At 39.0% G+C, this 21,885-nt stretch overlaps 1 protein-coding gene across 5 annotated transcripts in view; it reads right to left on the bottom strand.

Annotated features, from left to right (window-relative positions):
• Nucleotides 1–21,508, bottom strand: part of ADGRG6 (adhesion G protein-coupled receptor G6) — a 137,073-nt gene extending 115,565 nt beyond the window's left edge. For 2 of the 5 annotated variants that reach the window (XM_019796237.2, XM_011220823.3), the window contains exons 1-2: nucleotides 20,335–21,187; nucleotides 12,812–12,912 (exon numbers count right to left, since the gene is read on the bottom strand). In XM_019796237.2, coding sequence (XP_019651796.1) covers nucleotides 12,812–12,912; nucleotides 20,335–20,336 — 103 coding nt within the window. In that variant the 5' untranslated portion in view covers nucleotides 20,337–21,187. Of the gene's footprint in view, nucleotides 1–12,811; nucleotides 12,913–20,334; nucleotides 21,192–21,312 lie in introns of those variants that run through there. The other 3 variants (XM_034669210.1, XM_019796230.2, XM_019796234.2) reach the window with 3 other exon arrangements.
• Between the last annotated feature and the right edge of the window lie 377 nt (nucleotides 21,509–21,885).

The raw sequence follows: 21,885 nt of genomic DNA, 5'->3' as shown, positions 1-21,885 counted from the left end.
TAAATCACCATGTAGATGTGTGTGTATGTAATCTTTTTAAAGAAACTACTGAACAGCTTTGCAAAGTAGTTGTACAATTTTACACTTGTTCCAACAATGTATGAAAGTTCCAAGTATTCCATGTCTTCACCACCACTAGAATTTTTCAGTCTTCTTAATTTGAGCTAAGCTAGGGGAGATGAAGTGGTGTCTTCAGCTTTTAGGATGAGATTACCACTATTCAAACCTGTCTTCTTAAGCAAAAACATTAACCAGTAGAATTAGACTAGGGAACTCTATATACATATTACAAATGAGCACTGTATGTATACATTGTATATACGCCAATATAAAATCAAGATGTTTTATAATCATGTCCATACATAAACTATATACATATTCATACATAAAGCTACAAAAACAAGGAGTATGCATTGATTTGATATTATTAAGAAATCAATGCATGTTATTGCTAGAAACATAAAGATATGATGAAAAAGGAAATACCTGAATCTCAAGAACACAGAGCTTGCTATCATGCTGTATTTCTATTTATTTTTTTTAACTCAGACCATTGTTAAAAAAAAAAAATCATACTAGTGATAGTTTGATGTTCTGCCCTTTTCAATTAACACTTGAATCTTGATCCCCCCATTTCACTAAACATTTGGAAAAATAAAGTTAGAAATATGGGTACCATTTCATCATGTAAACATACCAGAATTTATCAAATCCCCTATTGTTGGATATTTAGGTTATGTTTAATATTTAGTAATTGTAACAAAGCCCTAGCAGACATCGAAAAGGTATCTCTGGCTGCAAATGAACATCTTTGCAAAATTTAATTTCAAAGCCAGCATTTAACTCATGTTACTGATTGATCAAGTGCCACTGATATCACCCCAACTTTTTCATTATCATCATTAGTTTAGATGCATTTTAAAAATAACCTGATGTCCTGCTATGTGGAGTTCAAGTTTAAATAAAATCCAACATAGGTTTCAATTTTTAAAATCTGTTTCTCAAGGGCACATTTTCACTCTCAAACAATACAGGATTCACTAGCATTTTTAACCTGAAATAGCCCACAACATATTTTCTGATTTTATTTCTGACTAGGATTACTAAAATTAAAACACTCAGAAAGTAGTATGGTCTTACTTTTGAAAAAATGACAAGTCCTCCTTTAATAATAAAGGAAGAAAAACTACACCTATTCAATTTTATTACTAGATTTCAAATCTAATTTTCTGCTTCTATATGAATAACAAAACCAGATTAGTTTATATATTCTGCTCTAAGAGCTAAAAGACTTCCAACCTATTTTAACAAAGCCTAATGAACTCTATGTTTTTTCTGACCAAAACAGTAAGGCATGATTTTCAGCACTAGATTTTTATATCTTGTGTATCTTTGCCTCCCACAAATGGGAGCTTTAAATGTCGATTAATCAAAATTTCTCAGTTCAAATGTTTTCAAACATAATTACAACAAAAATAAAGGTCATTGTAAAGTGAAGTCGGGCACACACATATTGGACAAATATTAAAGACACTTTTTTTGTTTCCCTTGAACCAACTACTTTGAAGTAAAAATCCTAATAACCGCCTAATATCCTAATACAAGAAAATGTTAAGATATGATGGGAATATTGAAAAGGAAAGAAACAGGAATGGAAAACAGAACCAACTAGGCAAATCAGGATATAAATTTGATTTAAATGAGAAAAAAAGAGAATATAAGCAGACAGGAAGTCGGAGGCACCTAAAGGAACAATTTGAAGAATATGGAAAACTGCATGCAAAAAGGTATCTTGTAAAAGTTAAATGCAAATATACTCAATTCTAAATCATTAGTCATCTCATTTTGTGACACAATTTCATCCTAAAACAGACTTTCCATGAAGGAAGGCTTTCCTTATTCCCCTTTTTTCCCTAGCATTTCTTTTATTTTATTTTCATTATGTTCAGTTAGCCAACATATAGTACATCATAAGTTTTTCTTGTAGTGTTCAATGATTCATTAGTTGAGTATAACACCCAGTGCTCATTCCAACATGTGCTCTCCTCCTTATTCCCTTAATAGCAAACATTATTATGGCAAATATGCTCCATCTACTTCAAAAATTTCTTAAAAATATAAAACCTTTGGAAAACATCAGACTACTCAGGAGATCTTTAGGGCTTGAGACAACCATAACAGAATTGTTTAACACACACACACACACACACACACACAGATACTTGTCAATGCATCTCCCAAACAGAATGATCTGTTTTTTTTAAGGGTGAAGAAATTACAGACCCAAATGTAAACTACTCTTTCAAGACATTCAGAAGTGAAGGGATAACAAATGAAAATGACTGCCTAAAAGAGCAAGAGGCTTGAGGGGAGGTGTGAAATTTTTGTCTTGAAAAGACAAGACGTGAATATGTTTGTGAGTTGTGAGCTAATCTGGGGAAGGCATAAGGCAAGATAAAAGTTTCAGATACAGGTGATGGTGGGGATAGCTGCAGAAAAGACTAGCAAAGGGGAAAGAGAACAGCTACAAGGGTTTTAAGACAATAATCACCTTTTTTCCATTTTCAATAAAAGTAGCTATTTTTAAAAGGAACATAAGTGTACATTTTAAGAGTGATGAGATTAGTTTGGTACTAAAAAAAGATGTATTTCCACAAGAAACTCAGTCCTCAAAGCAAGTGTAAATAAATAAACTATTCTGGTTATTGTACACATTTAGAGTGACCACTTTCTCCTTTTGGCACAAATAATTCTCGTAAAGTTTTATGAAATTTCCTCTCTCAAATAGTTGGTCTTCCACAAAGACAGAAGTGTTTGACCATTAGTTTTTAAAACTTAACATAGCACCTGTGATAACATAACTGGGTATTTATGATATATTGTATAACAGATATTTACAATACATACATATATTTATATATCCATGGCTAAATCCTAATTTTGTTTCACAAAAATATATAAATTCTTTACCTGCTGCACTCATTCAATATTTAATTGAGGCCCTACTATTTGGCAGGCACTCGATAGGGCATAACAAAGCTAGAGAGCCATGAAATTACATAAATTAAGGACTGGACTGTATCCTGTAGGTAATGAGTATCTTCAAGGCGACTTAATCAGGGCAGTGGCATGATTCCAAGTATAGTTTAACAGACACACTGGATGCAGGGAGATGACTTAGGAGCTCATTTAACACAGCTGGTGGAGATGAGCGCCTTGGAGGTAACAGTTATAAAGATAAAGGCGACATGTCTAATATAGATTCAGCAATCCTTGGTCACAATTAAATATGGGTTCGAGCAAGAAAGAGAAGGCATCAGGGGTGCCTGGAATTCTATTAGTATCTCCAGGTTCTAGATATGTATATGGTTGCTATTCACCGCTGGTGAGCAAAGGGAGGCTGCCATGTCTGGAGCAAAATGGTACAACAGAGAAAAAGCATGCACTATGCATTCAATAAACAGCAATTCTACCACTGAGTTACCTAACTACAACCATAGGTTAGTCCTTAACCTCTGTTGCCTTCAGCATGCATTGCTGATTGCACAGACCCTCCTAATCATAGCTGGTGGTGACAAGTCTCTCTCCCCTCCTGGGCTGGAAGTCCTCACTCACTTTGTTAGCACAACCCCCCAAGTGACATCCTTCACAGTCTGGCCTCCCACTCACCGGTCTAACTTCATTCCTTACTCCCTTCTGCAGAGACCCTTTATTCTAGTAACAAGAAGTATGTATCCCTCCACAGTCATTTTCAAGGCATCCGTGGGTTTGCCTTTGGCCCTTTCTCCCCCAACACTGCCCTTCTCTATTGTCAAATCCATTTTCCATTTTCCTGCTTTCTGTTCCCATCAGAAGGGATACTGCCTGGGTAGAAACCACTCCCATGACTGCCTCAGTTTTTACAGTGATCCATGCAATCTGATAGCAGGGAAATCTCTTCAAATGGTCAGTGAGGAAGCCATATCATTTTGTAAATATTTTGTTCAATCACCTCTGGTAGAACACATAGGTTTTTTGGGGTTTTTTTTAAGATTTATTTATCTGACAGAGAGAGAGAGCATAAGTAGGGGGAGCAGCAGAGGGAGAGGGAGAAGCAGACTTCCCACTGAGCAGGGAGCCCCAACTCCTGGCTCAATCCCAGGACCCTGGGATCATGACCCAAGCTGAAGGCAGACACTTAACAGACTGAGCCGCCCAGGTGCCCCAAAGACACAGTTTTAACATTACTTCTTCCATGAAAACTTATCTGAGCTGTCCTCTGCTATCCCTTGATATCACCTGTGCAATTCTACTAGACCACGTATTACAGAGCTCCCTATTTGTCTCATGTCAGCCTCCTCATCAACATTGTCAAAAACACCTTGACATTAAGGACCACGTGATTTTGCTCTAACATATATCTGATACACATACGCACACAACGCTCAAATATTATTATTATGATATTATTATGACATAGCCCTCAGCTTTTAGATGCATCTAAAAGAAGCAATATTAACTCTATGTTCTTTGTATGGTATTTAAATACCATAATGTTCTCGCAAGTGTCTAACGTACTTTAATAATATGAGGGGGAGGGCAAGGCTCTGATGAAGAAGGCCTAACTCTTAAATCAGCTAGACTCACCCTGCTAAGGGAAAATCAAAGGCCCAGAAGGGCAGCTTGAAAAAGCAGTTTGATTCATTCACTACACGTTTACAGAAAACCTCTTCTGGGACCACACGATCATAGCCTCATATTTATAAACAGGCACCCCCTTCAACACAAGAAATGTTTGAAAATTCAAAGAGGACTTTCTTCGGGAGTAGTTACTAAAAGGGGCAGCCCTCTCTAACATATGTGCGAGAGACACGGAAGCAAGTCAGCTGGTAAGTCATGAGAGTCCTCACCAAACCCCAACAAAAGTGTCTAAGCTGCTTAACTGGGAGCAAAAAGTCCTATATCAAATGAGCAAAGGCTCCAAGAGAAAAACCACAAACCTTATCATTGTTTATTGAAACATTAGCATGTCATCAGTACTGGAATAGAAATGCTGTGGTCATGAGCTTCCTACAAGTAACAGATTTCAGGTTACCATTCTAAGGAGCGTGAGAGTCGCAGCCCAAGTGCAAAGCTAATATTGACCTGGGATGAGCCCGCCAGGAGACAACTGGCGCACATAATCTGGTAAGAGCCTTCAGGAAGCGGTGGAGGCCACATTCCACAGCGCCCTAGTGTGCACGCTTACTGCTCATGCTTTCTCAAACACCCCACACCCAGGCAAAATATCTTTAAAAGTCTTGCTTTTCCCCCCCATAGCACCATGACTGACGCCACTGAAATCACTAGGACCATAAAACTCTCATCCTGTGCCTTAAAACTGTGTTCAATAAAGCCAGTAATCCAGCAGAACTGTTACTTAAACTCGATAGGGGCCAGCATTAACTATACATATTTAAAGCAAAAAAAATAAAAGAAAGAAAAGAACTGTGGACGTGTTTAAAAGCAGTGATTAATATTCCCATTCACACGATTTTCTTTTTTTCAGCTCTATAATTTCACGTTGACAATGCTCTTTAAAGTTTTGACCGGGGAAGGAAATCTTCTAAAAAAGATCCTTTTGTTCGGAGATTTGCAAAAAGCATGAGCAGTAGCTCGTTCCAGTTGCTTTGCCGCGGCAAATAATAGTGATTAGTGTAATTTCATAATTAAAGAGAAGAAAAACAATCTGGTTTTTCACTGAGCTGACAACAATCCATCACCTGAGCTCTAGCTTTCCTGCTTTTTCTTTATCTAAACCAGTAGCACCAGGGGTGAAACAGATTACGTCAGAGAGAGACATCTTTCTTTGATTCCTAAGAGTTGGTGTACTGAAGAACATGTCATAATTTTTTTTTTTAAATAGTGTATCCTTTCTCATTCTTTCTCAATCACAAGTTTAAGATGAAGCTGATTTAGGAATGACTATAAACCAAGACTACTTTATGCCTCTTTAAGAGTTTTGGGGTGTGTGTGTGTGTGTGTGTGTGTGTGTGTGTTTTAATAGTTAGAAAGGTTTAGCTGAACTGGTGAGAGCCTCCAGCCATGTGCTGGCAAAAGACGTTTTCTTTCAGGTGTTTTACTGCCTCAGTGCAGTGGAAGGAACGGATGTTTATAGTATTGTGACTTCACGCTCATTGTGGGATGAATATATTTTCTCATCTAACCTCCATACTTCTCTCTGCTGCCACGCCCTGCAAAATATATTTACTTTTTAAATCTGGAATAAGTTTCTCTCTCTCTCTCTCTCTGCTTCATTTCCATTTTGTTCTTTTCCACATTCTTCACTTACAGAATCCTATGACATTGCAGTCGTAGTAAGAATGGTGCCAAAAGGCACATATTCTACTTGCTGAAAATAAAATGAAAACTCCTTAAAGAATTATTCATTTGAAAATGGAGGGAAATGTTGTATCTGCCGAAGTCTCGAGTTCTCACAGGTCTCTAATGGCAAACAAAGTTACCTGCCCAATCTGCAGTTCAATATAAAAATTATACCTGCTACACTGAATGAAAGGAAACACACACAGAAGAAACTTTTGAAGTAAAACAATTAAAACTAAGTGTACCTCAAAAAACTAGACTGTACAACACACACACTCTCTTTCTCTCTAAGTTGTAGGCTGAGAAGAACTTCAAGGTCTTTAGTACAAATTCTTCTTCAACATTAAGATTCCTTCTTCATGCCCTGATTTCCAGCGATGAGGAATTTAAAGGACAGCTGGTTTTATTTCTTGGCAACCAATTACTAGGAGAGTCATCTGGTACTTAGAGCACCAACCCCATCGTCTTATCTCTGCTCTGAGATAATTCAGAATAAGTCTGTTATCACTTCCAAATGACCACTCTTCAAATATCTGAAGGCCACTATCTTACTCCGACTGACATCATTGCTCCAAAGTAAATGTGCCATTTCTCTAATTTTGTTTTTTATTCAGTAGGATTTTTACTTAAAAAAAAGAAAAAAGAAAGAAAATAATTGCTACACAAAAGCAACCATGTTGTTTCTGACAAAGGGCGTGAGTCTACAGTCTTTTTCTACAGTGGCAGCCCCTCCCCCCGCAAGGCTTCTCCTAGCACAGCAGAGACAGAGATGGCCCCAAACATTCCTCAGACCGCTCCAGACCCGTCACCAAGCAGATCTGCCTGCTGCTTCTCCTGTTTATGGATTCTCTCTAAAGATGACAACTGTGCCTGGAGACAGTGTCACCTGACCAGGGAAGAGCAAGGTTCTGCTGACAAGCCCCTCTTCCTAATGCCGTCTGCGTGGCGGCAGCTTCATCAGTGGGCCCATCACACTGCTCAGTCACTTGAAATTGTCACTGTGGTGACAAGTCATCCTCTTTCCACGTTTATGCGATTGACATTAATGACCCCAACGTAGGATTTCATAGTTACCTACATCAAATTCAGATCATCTCAAAGGTACACAAAGGAAATTATCTGGGAAGATGCTTCAAGGAAATTTTTGTGTACAAATTTCTGGGATCTGTTTATTCAATCACATTGACTCCCCCTAATCTCAAGTGTAGAATAAGAAAAGAGCCTTTTAGCTAATGGCTACAGACAGTAATTTGGAACATTTTTATCTTAACTGAAAAACAAACTATTACTATGTAATTTTCTGTTACTTGCTTGATCATTATTCTGGGTATTTTTTCACTTGATAAGAAGAGTCTGCTGGCTTATAGGGTAGTTCTATTTTTAACTTTTTGAGTAACCTCCATACTGTTTTCCATGGTGGCTACACCAGCCTGCATTCCCACCAACAGTGTGTGACAGTTCCTTTTTCTCCACATCCTTGCCAACACTTATTGTTTCTTGTGTCTTTGATTTTAGCCATTCTGACAGGTGTTAGGTGATATCTCATTCTAGTTTTGATTTGCGTTTCCCTGATGGTGAGTGATTTATAGCAGCATTATTTACAATAGCCAAATTTTAGGAGCAGACCAAGTGTCCACTGATAGATGAATGGATAAAGAAGATGTGGTATGTATACATATGATATGGTATGGTATGGTATATGGAGTGCATATCATAAGATGTGGTATGTATATACATACAATGGAATATTATGCAGCCATAAAAAGGAATAAAATCTTGCCATTTGTAACAACATGGGTGGAGCTAGAGACTATAATGCTAAGTGAAATAAGTCAGGGAAAGACAAATACCATATGACTTCACTCATACGTAGAATTTAAGAAACCAAACAAGCAAGGAAAAAAGAGAGAGAGAGAGAGAGAAAAGCCAAGGAAAACACTCTTAACTACTGAGAACAAACTGATGGCTACAGAGGGGAGGTGGGTCGGGGATGGGTGAAATGGGGGATGGGGATTAAGGAGTGTACTTGTCCTGAGAAGCACTGGGTGATGTATAAATTGCTGAATCACTGTATCATACACTTGAAACTAATATAACCCTGTACATTAACTATACTGGAATTTAAAAAAAGAATAGCTGGCACATTTAGAGCCTTGATTTTTTTACCTTTCAGACACATTAATACTAAAATGGCCCCAAAAAAAGCTTGTAAAAAGGTTATTTTTCTATGCACTTGAAAGTCTTTTCGATCAAATATAAAAATATGCATAAGGTGATATGCCTAACACCTAAATATAGATTGCAATGTAATTGATGGTATAGAATAACTGCCCATTCTTTGATCATGAAAAAAATTAGCACATAACCAAACAGAAAGTACAGGATTGCTTTTGCCCAATTATCTACCTGCCTTCTAGAACTGTGCTGTGCTCTGGGCTAGAAAAGTACATAATTCGGGCCAGATTGTACTTTCAAAAACATTTCCCCTTTTAGCTATTGATGTATCATAGATATCAGAACAACACTGAGCTTTGAAATAATCTGCTGACATCATCTATTTTTCAGGAGAGAAGGGAGGCTCCTCCCTCAGTGCTCATGACTAAGGCTATCTGTATGGAAACAGGCTCTGGGTTGCTTAGGAATTCATTGGCTCTTGGCTGTTTGTTTCCCCTTCTACTTGAAGTGGTAACCTTCAGTCTGCTTGAGATACCATCATTCATCTGCGGAGTCATGGAGTGTCATGCTACATAAAAGGAGATTATTTTTTGAAACACCTTTTAAAGATTCCTATCAAGTAAAGGAAACGCCAAAGTAACGGTTGCATGTCTAACAGAAAATTTGAACATTCATGTACTTCAACAGTCTCCCTGGCCATTTTTTTAATGTGGCTTTAAAAAAAAAAAAAAAAAGATCAGGTTTTCTTTTGTTTTTCCAAATTACTAAAGTAATATATATTCATTGCAACAAGGCAAATAATTCAGAGCCATGTAAAGTTCTATTGCCTTCCCCCTTTTTGTTCCAACCTATGCTCTTGAGGATGACCCATTTTAAAGTCTGATGTGTATCATTCCATGTTTTACTATGATTTTTATATAATCTTCAACAAACACATATAAACATAACACGTTCCAGTTTTGTAACACAACCTATTACAGATCTGATATTGTTCGGCAGTTTGCTTTTTTAACTTAACATTATTATCACTGACATCTTTCAAAGCCAATATACGCAGTTTGACCACGTTGTTTTGAATGACTGCATCGTATTTCATAGTATTAACGTAAAATAATTTATATAGCCATTCTCCCGCTGAAGAAAAGTTGAAGTCTTTGCTGAATGTTTGGTACTATGGTGTTAGAGTTAACATACCAGTACTTATTTCTCTATGTATTATTTATTTCTGCAGGATAGATACCTACATGTGGGAGTGATACATCAAAAAAATACAAATTTTTAATTTTTAAAAACTGTTGCCTACTTACTCTCCCAAGAGACAGAGCCAACAGTATGTGCCCTTTCCCCAACAACTTTGAGAATACTGGATATGGATATTACCAATGTTTCTAAATACTGTCGAGCCAGTGTATTTTAAAAAGTCATGTTTTATTGTTTTAATTTACACCTCTGTGGGACTAGTTTCAATATTCAGCTGCTGTTTTGTTATAGTTCCTATTAAAAGTTATATTCATCACTTTTCAAGGGACAAGGAGCTCTTTTTCTACATTCCTTTTTTAAATCTCAAAGGGCACAAACCTTCATACTATTTGCTTTGTAAATGCCCCCATGAAACTACAATTGTTAACTTATCTACTAGAAGACTTAACCTTGCAATTCTATTATGTGAATTAAATGAAGGATATTATCCAAATCAAACCACAGGATCATAATTTTTAATCATCTCACTTAAGTTCAAGCTTAACAATCAAAAGAGGTTTTGACACCGCTCTATTTTACCTATCACAGCCAAATCACCACAACATTAACAACCAAGGGAGCAACCAAAATCTATAGAGATTATCACTAAAGGGTAACATGGAAAGAGGGTGGCAAAGGGGCACCTTTGAATTAGGGGACAAGAAGGCTATCTGAGGTGGTAATAATTAAGATTATAGTGTCAAGAAAGAACTAGGTGTGTGCAGTTTAGGAAGAAGAGGGGATAAGGGAGGCATGATCAAGAAACAGATGGGCCAACATACCTATAAAATAGTAAGGTGGGAGAGAACAGCAGGATATAATAGGATGGACTGTACAGGTAGGAAGTGAAGTTGATCTGGGGAGGTAGGAATCAAGAGTCTTGTTCGCACCTGTGAGGTTTGAGGCCCATTATATATCCAAGTATGGGTGAGGATAAGCAACCCTAGAGGTGACTCCAGAGTCAAGGAAGGGGCCAGGGCTGACAATACAGATTTAGGAGACATTGGCAACAAGACGCCATTGAAAGCAACTGGACTCCATAAGATCAGGTAGGTAGGGGTCATCCAGAGAAGTGAAAACATCAGAGAGTGCATACGCTGAGATGCAACATCACAGTCAAGCACCAAATGTTCTTCAAAAATACCGTTAATCAAAATTACACTATGATGTAAAGATAGGACTTTGAACATTAGATATGTCTACAGTTTTGATATGCATTATTTTAGGGAATCTTATACTAAGTTGTAAGGCAAAAATTGTATATCAAAATACCAATAATAGTCCCTAACGCATTTTTTGTGAGTTTAGATACTCACAGGTGAAGTGGCGGCCCTCTGAGTGAGTCATGATTACAGATATATAGACACAAAGTGTTCTGGGTTCATGAGTAAACACGGATGACTGTCACAAAGCCTTACATGATGCACATAAAGTGTTGGGTAATGAAAGGAATTTTTAAAAAAGATTTCTTAGGTGAGACAGTAACTTAAAAACAAACTTACAGACTTTGATTCCCGTGACCTTGAGAATGAGTCCCCTCTTAAATTCTGCAACCCAGGTGCTTCCCTGGCCCCATCCTACTCCTAGCCAGCTGACTCCTTCAATTAATCTGAGAACATGTGTTTCATTTCATTGATTCAAGTGATTAAAATAATGAACGTGGATATGTCAATTAAAATATTAACATCAAAAATAAAAAGTCTCAATTTCAGGTCTGAAAAAGGCTTAAAAATTGACAATTGCCATGACCTAACAAAAATGAAAGTAAGTAGACCTCGACCAATTTTAATCTCATTAATTTATTTTACATCATGTAATTGGCTCTTGGAGGGTCACTTTTCAAAGTTAAGAAAAAGTCCAATATCAAGTAAATCCAATGTATATTGAATTTTCAGTTCTCTTAACAAGTTTCTTTCCTCTTTTGGCAATGGAAGTAAGAGTTAGAGTGGCTTTATCATGAAATTGAACCAAACACACAAAAAACTTCAAAGATCAGTTTTGTTTTGAAGCCATTAAGCAAGCGCCAGGAATTTTCCAAGTTAGTAGCTGAATCTCTTAAAATACTTGCTGGCTTGGAAAATCAGATTTATATATTAAATACAAGTTGAATTTCTTAGTCCATGAGTGAACAATTTTAGCAGATAATCTATTTTCATGATTCATTAAATGTATTATTTTTAACATACAGGTATGTTATAAATATGGAATGTATAAAATCTTGATTAAACCCCAAGTGATAAATACATAAGACTACATGAGTAACAATTTTATTCCAAAAACTGAAGGAATATGGCAATTTTTAAAAAAAGAGCAAAACAAAATGGACTTAAGAGAAATGCAGTTTGCTCAGGCACAAAATCAGATAACGGAGAAACAATCTGCTTTTAAATATCACTCACATTCCTCAGGTTGATTGGCTCATTCATATAATTAACTGTTTATAGAAAAGTTAGCTTGCAACAACGGCTAAAAGGATCTTGTTTCAAAGTTCAGAAAAAAAAATGTAATTACAAAGATTTCATATTTTTAATCCAAAAATGCTGCAATTAAAATTAAATTTTTGTATCATTTTAAGCCAACTAAATAAACTTCATGGTCTAAAAATAATTTCAAATTCCTGTTTCATACTGCAACATAGTAAGAAAATCAGGATAAACTCTATACTTTACTTTCCATAAATAACTATATGAAAACTTGAAAAGAGAAAGAATTGAGTACTTTATATTTATTCAACAGTTGAAGAAAGAGCTAGCACATTTTTAATGTCAGACAAGTAGCTATCTCATCATTCAGTATGGGCTAGATAAATAAATAAAACTAATAGAAATGCAGCAAAGATTAAAGAAATACACTCATTAGAAAACAGAACAATGATCAAAGAAAAAGTATTCACATAGAAGTCAGAGAGGCCATGGACAGTAAAAGCCTATAAGGGCAGTAACAAAACAAGAAAAAGACAAGTAATAAAGCTGACTTAAACCCATAGCACAGTTATACTGAAGGCAACATGATCACTATTAAATTCAGGGTTTGAAAGAGAAAGATTCTTACTTACCTGAAAGAGGAACATACACAATACACAAAGCAAATAAGAACAAAAGAGAACTTGGCTTCCATTTCCAATGACAGTTCCACATTTGATCTGAGTGAAACATCCTGCAATGGAAGAAGTAACCATCAGGACACTCTGCATTCAGGAAAGCATTAGGACAATCATAGCCAAAGTGTAGGTTTTCAGCAGAGATTGGAAAATACAAATCGTTTTCAATCTTGCTTCCAAATAAAGAAGGAACTTTAAAGATAATAAACCAAATCACCCCTTTTAAGCTAATTAAGCAAAAGAAAAAAAATCCATCATGTCATTTGCCACTTGGTGGCACCTTCCTTATCAGAGAATATACATAATAGCTGATTTCCCAATGAAGATGGGAAAATAGATAATTCAAGTTCATTTATTAAAAAATAAAACAATTTTCAGCTTCAACCTTCAGTATCAGCAGTCACATACCCATTTGGGTGGCAGGAGGATTTTATTTCAACCTCTCCTATAATCTTCCAAAAATTTAGACTTTAAGCAAATGTTTTCACTTTTTTAACATCTGCTGCTTTACAAATGGAAACATTTAAAATAAAAATAAATTGTCCAATTGTCTTCTTTCCCCTAAAATAAAGCAATGAAGCACTAACATCCAAAAAGAATGGTTGTTCCTTACATAACTTCTTTACATATAACAATAGCTATCAGTGTATCAGTGATACACTGCGTATCAGTGAACTCATTAATGACATTAGATAGAGGGCTGGTGCTTTGAAAACTCTCAAGTATTTGTGCATACAATGGTCTCATCTTTAAACTCAAAATTGTACCTAATAATAATTTAGACAGGAACATCCATATTATCATGGCTTCAAACAGTGGTATGATCCCTTGCATTGACTCAAACCCATCACAAGAGGCGAGCCTGTGAATGGGGCAGCAAGCATAGATCTCAGTCACCGTAAAGGCCATAAATGGATCGGTGAGCATGAGAGCCATCAGGCAGGAAGATGGTTAAGTAGCAGTTAGATAACTCCAGATCTTACAATCTCCAAAGGCAGTTGCCATGGTTCCAGGTAATAATTGAGAGTCTTTTTATTTCTAAAAAGAGAAACAACTAATCAGACACTGTAGGATCACAGTAATACCTTCTTAACCTGAAGGCTGCTGATCTGGAATAAAATATGTAATACTAAACACAAAACCAGAAAAGTAGAAAAGGGAATACTCAAGTCAGCAAAAATAAACACAAAATGATTCCTGTGCCTGTCTCAAGCCTTCATTTCCAATCCATCCTTTACTGTTACAGACCACCTAAGCAGCAGAGAGAACGAGCTCTAGAGTCTGACAGACCAGGGCTTGCTACTTGTACACTATGCAACCCTTGGGAAATTTACTTGACCACCCCGCACCTATTTTTCACCTGTAAAATAGAAGGGGTAGTAGAAGCTACACCACAGAGCTGCTGGATGATTCAGTCAGATCATGTCTTTTAAGAACACTGCCTGACACTCAGCAAGTGCTCCGCAAATATTAGCTATTATTATTGCGGCTACCATCCCAGGCATTCTAATAAAAATATGGTTATTCTGTCCACAGTAAAATCAAAAGAAAAGGCTTAAACAAGAACGGACAATAGGATGTCATAAACCAACACCATCAACTGACTTTGTGGCTACTTCTGGATCACCTGGGAACAGAAACGGAGCGGATTATTCATGTCTGCCAGGAATGCAGAAATTTTGAGTACTGTCTGATATTCAAGCCATGTTTTTATATTCACCCAACTAGAAGTTCTAGCATCACACAGCTCCTAATGGAAATTCTAAACCAGGCAAAGCTTAAGATATGAAGAGTATTTTTCTGTATGGAGGGTGTGTTTTAAAATATATCCATCCAGGGGTGCCTGCGTGGCACAGCGGTTAAGCATCTGCCTTCGGCTCAGGGCGTGATCCCGGCGTTATGGGATCGAGCCCCACATCAGGCTCCTCCGTTATGAGCCTGCTTCTCCCTCTCCCACTCCCTGCTTGTGTTCCCTCTCTCGCTGGCTGTCTCTATCTCTGTCAAATAAATAAATAAAATCTTAAATATATATATATATACATATCCATCCAAAATAGTTAAAATTTAAAGCAATGTTGCTACTTATGAGGAGCAATATACCATAGTACATCATCCTAGTAATATAATAATAACGGGTGTGAACTCTGGAATAGCAGAATTACAACCTGTTGCCTCTATTTATTGTGTGACTTTAGAGACAAGTACTTAAAACTCTGGACTATTTCCTCTTCTGTAAATAGGATATCAATCATCAAAAAGATAGAGATAATACTGCTCAGCACTTAGTAAGGGCTTTAAAAAGGGTAGACGATAGGGGTGCCTGGGTGGTTCAGTTGGTTAAGCGTCTGCCTTCAGCTCAGGTCATGATCCCAGGGTCCTGGGATGGAGCCCTGTGTCAGGCTCCCTGCTCAGCAGGGAGCTTGCTTCTCCCTCTCCTTTTGCCCTTCACCCTGCTTGTGCTCTCTAGCTCCCTCTCAAATAAATAAAATCTTTGGGCGGGGGGGGGGGAAGGGTAGCCGATAGACTTTTGCTACATGGAAAGTTCACTCATTTGGAAGAATGGGTTCATTTCCCACTAATGTTGGATGAAAGAGTTATCTCCCATCCATGCCATAGATGAATGAGTATGCTTCTAAAACAAAACAAAAAAAATTTAATTATAACATAATCATATATTCAAAGAAGTTTAGAGCTGGAAAGACCAAAGACGAAGTCTAACCTCATTTCACAGAGGTGGAAACTGAGGCCCAGGGAAATAAAGGGGCAGAGCCATCAAAACTAGCTGCCTGCTGTACCAGTAACAGTCAGGAGTGTCAGCCCAAGAGAACTCCCAGCTTCTTAATCTTTGTGGCACATGACAATTTGCCTTTATCAATATGTGAATAATGGGCTCCTCTTAGATTTATGTGCTCTCTCAACAATCCTCAAGGAATCACGTTTGTTAGCTCGGCAACATTCGGTTCTATTTCTTTTCATCACGCAACTTTCCTTTTTGACAACAGGTTCCGACAGCTAGGGATTCCACACTCAATCCTGAAGCTGTTTTACAAAAGCTGCCTGCGATCCTCTCAGACAAGAGCTGCAACTGATGACCCAGCGCGTCGCGCACTCTGGGTCTCAAGACTCCATCACTTCGGATTGAAAAGGAACCCAGGACAGGGCAAGCACTTGGAACCAAACTTAAACCCCATGACAAGTCAACTTTCATCCAGTTGACTGTTTACTGAAGAACAGAAACAAATAAATTAAGAATAGAACAGAGGAAGGAAAGCACTGTGTGTCTTCTCAGGGGATCACTTAGCAAAGACACATCCCTGAGTTTCAAACAACTTTCTCACAAGAACGGAAAATCCTGAACAGGGTTACTAAGGTTCTAAAAGGGAACCATAAAAAACATAATGCAATCTTGTATCACTTATGCTGTAGCCTCAAAGTTCCGAAGAAAGCGAGAACAATTTCTTCTTTTAAGTAAAAGAGAGTCATACGTAGACTTCTATTGCCTGAACAGAATCTAAAAATTATGTAACAAAACCAATCACTGCACAGGCAACAGGATTACAAAGCCAAACTACTTGCCCAAGATCACGTAACCAGTGTGGCAGAGCTAAAATGCCCGCTGGCTTCCAAGTCACCTATCTCTAACTGCAAACTTGCTCCCCTTTTCAAGTGGCATAGGCTACAAAATACAACATGCTTGAGTCCTATTTCAGGAACTCTAGAACTTAACCCTTCTATAGGAATTGTTTTCACGTCAGAAGGACCGCCTTTTAAACGTGATTTAATCCAAACACATCACTGAAATAATCTGTAATCTAGAAAACCTACTGTTTTGCACTTCTCTACTGCTGGGTTCTTTAAAAGTCAAATTTAAAAAGAAATTAGTGAAGACACTTTGAAATCAGTGGAGAAATTGACATGGCACTAATTCTATTACCCGCAGTGGTCAGAATTGCATTCATTCCTCATCTCCCAACCCTATTCTTGTCAAAGGGGCACGAGGAGTAGCACAGAGAGTATCTTTATTACTCAATTCAAGTTCTTTTATTAAGTTGCGTTCACCCTCACTTCAAATAGGTAGAAGGATTTGTTCTTCAAATATGCACAATCTTGACCCTTATTTGAGCAGAAACATCCATTGTACCATGACTTGTACCCCAGGTGAAATTAAAAGGCAACCCTGAGAAACACATCTGAAAAAGACTATCAATATCCTGGTTGTGGTATTGTACTACCGTTTGCAAAATGTTACCACTGGTAGAAACTGCGTAAAGGGTGCATTGCATCTCTACTATTTCTTCCAACTGCATGTAAATCTACAAACATCTCAATAAAATTTTCAATTAAAAAAAATTAAGCCTGAAGCCCTGATGTATACAACTTACATTCAGATGATTCACGAAAAATACTGTGTGTGTGCCTGTACGGAGAGTAGTGGGTGGAGGGAAGAAGGAGGGGAAAAAAAAAACAAATGGGGTAAACATTTACATTAAGTGATTCTGCATAAAGAATCAACAGGTGTTCTTTGTATTATTCTTGCAACTTTTCTGTAGGTTTAAAATTATTTCTAAATAAATTTCAACACACCCATCCACATTGACACTGAAGTGTATCAATGTTTATGTCATGATACTCCCATCACTATGATTGTTTCATCATCACCAGTCTGCTAGAAGTAGCATCTCATTTGGATTTCCTTCATTTTGGTTGCCATGCTCAAGTCGTTTCTGTAGTTTTCTATTAGAAATATATTTCTTACTGATTTGTGACTTCTTTTTACCAATACTATACGAAATATGTTAAGCCTTTGTCATATTTGCTACAAATGTTTTAAACACAGTAATCTTGAAGTTTTCCTTAGGGCATTCCAAATAATTCCATCCTGAGTAATGCTTATAAGGGAAAGTAAGATGATAGGTAGCCACACTCGAGTTTTACTGGCATTTTTAGTTACCACTGAAAAGTCCCTTAAATGTTATCACCCCAGTCACCCAGTATACATCTTAATGCCATCCAATGTAGATAATATAATAATGGTATCCAATCAGAAATGAAATGGAAAGATACTCTTTTTTTTTTTTTTGCCTAAGCATGCCACACACATCGAACAAAGTCTTATTCTATTTAGTCTAAAGTCTAAATTGTCTCTAGAAACTTTTAATCATCCCGTCAGAAATGTAAACTCTGTAAGAGATGGGCAGTTAGAAAAATGGTCAGTTTAAGGAAGTGGTTGTCAGTTTATTTTTAATGTATAAACTGATTCTCTTTCAAATCATTATTTCCAGAAATCAGAGTGACGTGTCCAGTTAGGCAGTAAAACTACAAGCTTCTAATATTTCCCATAAGCCAAGAGACAATAGCCTCATTCACCATTCACACTGGAAAAGCACAATGTCATGTAATTTATATAAGCTATAAATGGAACGAATAGGAGCTTCATGCAGCTTGAGACCATTTAACACAAGTCTTGCTAAATCTATTAAATTTCTTAGGATATGAAAAATATGTAGTCCCTACAACTCCAAATATATTCATAAAATCTATAATTACATAACTTGAATGTCATAATATATTAATACTCTTTCTTCACAAAGAGTAGGCAGAAAATATCTTAGTTTGAGGGCTTAAACCCATTAAAATTAAAATTTTAAAGATAATAGGGTTTGTGTTTCCCATTTTAACATTCTTCAACAAGATAGTAAGAACATTTACTTTGGAAAGGTTGGTATTCTTTCCATATATTCTAACATACTAATATCTATAAAGAATCAGCTCATCTTAAACCATTCTGTATGAATTATAAACAGCAAAATGGAAAAAGAAACAGTTATAATCTGGCAAGAAATGGAAAAACTTTCAGTCAAAAAAGCTCAATAAAGAAACTCAAGTCAGGGTACTAAACTATATTTTATGTGATTAAATATTCATATTTGTACTCTAAAGGACAGAAGAGGCTTTAGTCATGCACAATTCACATGGGCGAAATAACTGCATAATGAGGAATTCTGTACATTACCTGTTGATCAGTTTCACATGTTTTATTTTAAAAATTAGTATTCACACTTTTTTTCATTTTCCAGGGGATCTAAATTACCTAGGAAAGCTGAAAGGAAGCTAGACAAATATCTGCTGTTAAAAACCTTACTATAGTTGTAGGAAAAACTGAAGTTCAAAACAAATTCACATTCATTCAAAATGTGTCGCCAGTATATGAGAACGAGTCTTATGTGGGACTGTTGGCTGTATTCCAAGATAAATTATTTCAGGTTATACCTTGCTGATTCCACTGGCATAAAGGAAACCTTAAAACTCACAGGTGTGGAATTACTTCACATGTAGTTTTAATAAAAATAAGTAGTTCTTTTCTAATTATACTGCTCACTACCAGGAACAGAGGGGCAGAGGGCTAGGCTTGTGGGCACTACTCTTTTCCTGTTTAAAACTGTGTGCTGGGTGGGGAGAGGAGGAGAAGCTGCAGAGAAGGGAAAGACAGGGCCTGAGGCGCAAGTCTTTTCCCAGGTATTAAGCTGAAAGGGGAAATTTTAATGGAAATACTTAAGGATCCAGTAGCTGGGGGAGGGAGGGTGAATATCAATGTCTAGAAACACTTGTATGTTAATGGAGGGGAGTAAAACTTCTGTCAGAGTATCTGCGCAAGATTAAATAAAACATCTGAGGGAAAATTACATATTACAAGAAAAAGCAACTTCTGAATTGGCCACAAAAAAAGGCCCCTTTTAGAACAATCTCTGTTTTGCATTCTGGAAGGCCCAAGCGGCGCTCGGTGGCCCTTTCGCGGGGTTGCTCTGAGGAATCTCACCCCTTCGATGGTAATTCCATAAAATCAAAATCTTTTCGGTTTCTCTGACCATTCATAACCCTGTGTCCCCCACTAATTCAAGGCAAGTCCCCTCCCAGGTCCCATCTTGTAAAATGACATATTCCTTCATTACTTTTTAATCTACAAAACACAACCAAGAAACTTTTCTGCGCGCTTTTTTTTTTAACCATTCAAATAACCCAAAGATCCAAGAATAACTTCTACAGTCAAGGGTGACAATGTGTAAAGTCAACATTTTCTCGGTATACCAGTACCTTCCAAGCCCCCAGGTGTTGATCCAGGATCCCTCTTTCTTGGCAGGGCAAGGCCCCTGGACAGAGGAGCCGTGCCTGTTACTCCTTGTTTAATTTGACTCGAAAACACGTTTTCCCCATTCTTGAAGCCCTGCCCTTTTTATTATGCTTTACGCCGCCCAAATGTGAGGTTTACCTCTCCCTGGAAAAAAAGCAAGCCGCACACACATGTCACAGCTCCGCCTGGCAATACCAGCTCACTCCTCAGTGCCTCAGGGGTCAAACTGAAGACAAACCGGTTTATTCTGTCGATGTAGTCCTTACAAAATCATTTCATTGAGGTGGGGGTGGAGGGGTAGATACAGGTAAAGGTGTGAAGGAATTCTCAGCTGAAAGGTGAGACTTACATGTTGGCATCACTGCGCTGAGGTCTCCAGGGGCCGCACGGTCACGGTCCACAGTCCTTCCCAGGCTCTGCTGCTCCGAGTTCCCCAATGGAGACCCCGGGCGCCCGAGCCGAGCGCGGCGGCCGGACCCTCCTTCACGCTCTTTCTGGAGAGTTCATCGGGGTTTCCCGGCAGCCACTCCACGCCCGCGCTCGGGGCGGCGCAAGGTGGAAGGCCGGCGCGGCGGAGTTCAAGTGCGAATCGTCGCGGCTAGGGGGCGGGCGCGGCGGCAGGTTCCCCCTTACAGACAAGTTTAAGAAAAGTTAGGGCGAGAGGTGAGGGAGGTTGTGTCTGCGTCTGAGCTGGTGCTGGGTGCTCGAGGTGATCTGGGCCGGGCGGGGGTGGAAGGGTCTGACCCGGCAAGTCCGCGCCCCCGCCCGCGGGAGGCGGCACGTGGTCACCCCTTTGTGGCTCTGCTTACCCCCACCCCCCCACTCGCCCGGCGGGCTCCAGCTGCTCCAGCGCCCGTCCCCTCGGCCCGAGCTGGGGGCTCAGGTGCGGCTGCCCCGGCGGCGCGCGGCGTCTGGCCGGGCCCCGCGCGGCCCGGGCGGCCCCAGTCTCGACGCTCCGCGGCGGGGGCCGTCCCCAAAGCGCGGCTGCCCCACCCAGGATCGCTTGCCCCGGGGCAGAAAGGGAGAAGTCTGACTGCGGGGCGGGAGGGGCGCTCCCCCAACGGGCAGCCGGCTCGGGATGGGTGATTGGCGCTGGGCCGGGCTCGGCTCCCAGCGGGGGAGGGGACGGGGAAGACCCGAGGTCACCAGAAAGCCGTGAGCCCTGAATTCGGGAGACTCTCCGCGCAAGAAAGGAGCAGTTCGGAAAGCGGGCGGCGATGTGGGTATCTCCTCCCCGCCTGCTAGGATTCCGCGCTCTCAGCCCACCCCGGTCCCTGCGCGGGACCCCTCCACCAAGCTCCGGGGCCGCCGCCTTGCTTTGCCTTACTTTTCTTGTTCGTTTCTGTCCCTTTTCCTTCCCTGCTGTCTTCCTTTTCTTCTGTTTCCTTTCACCTCTCTCCTCTTTTCTTTCTTTCTTCGTTCTTAAGTTCTTTTTCTTTCTAAAAACCGGAGTGAAAGGGGAGGCCGTGAGTTTTCCGGTACCATCGCCTCATCTCTCTTGGGCTCTGCGGGAAAGGGGATGGTCTCCCACCACACCCTTTTCCACCGAGGAGGATGAAGACCCGACGTAAGAGGAGGCTGAGAAGGCGGCAGTTTGAGTGTACCTATTCCCACCACCGTACCCACCACACGTACACGCACTATCAGCTCCACTGATTTGCTGACACCTATAATTTCATAGATATTCATCACTTTGGCTTAGAATTGTGTCTTCTTCATTACGTGCCTCTAAATACCCCCAAGGATTGCTAATACTTAAAACCTTTACCACTGCCTTAGTTTGAGTTGTTCAAATCCCTTCGGGAAAGAAGTGGTTGAAGGGGGAGTTGGGGCTGTGATATGAGGTGGAAACAGACTGGGGGGGGTGGTCTGAAAGTGGGTGCAGAGGAATGCAGTGAAA

The sequence above is a fragment of the Ailuropoda melanoleuca genome, chromosome 10 (genome assembly GCF_002007445.2).
Source record: "Ailuropoda melanoleuca isolate Jingjing chromosome 10, ASM200744v2, whole genome shotgun sequence".
In the NCBI taxonomy this organism is placed as follows: domain Eukaryota; kingdom Metazoa; phylum Chordata; class Mammalia; order Carnivora; family Ursidae; genus Ailuropoda; species Ailuropoda melanoleuca.
Note: the sequence above shows the minus strand (reverse complement) of the source record. Positions and strands in the feature narration are given on the sequence as shown.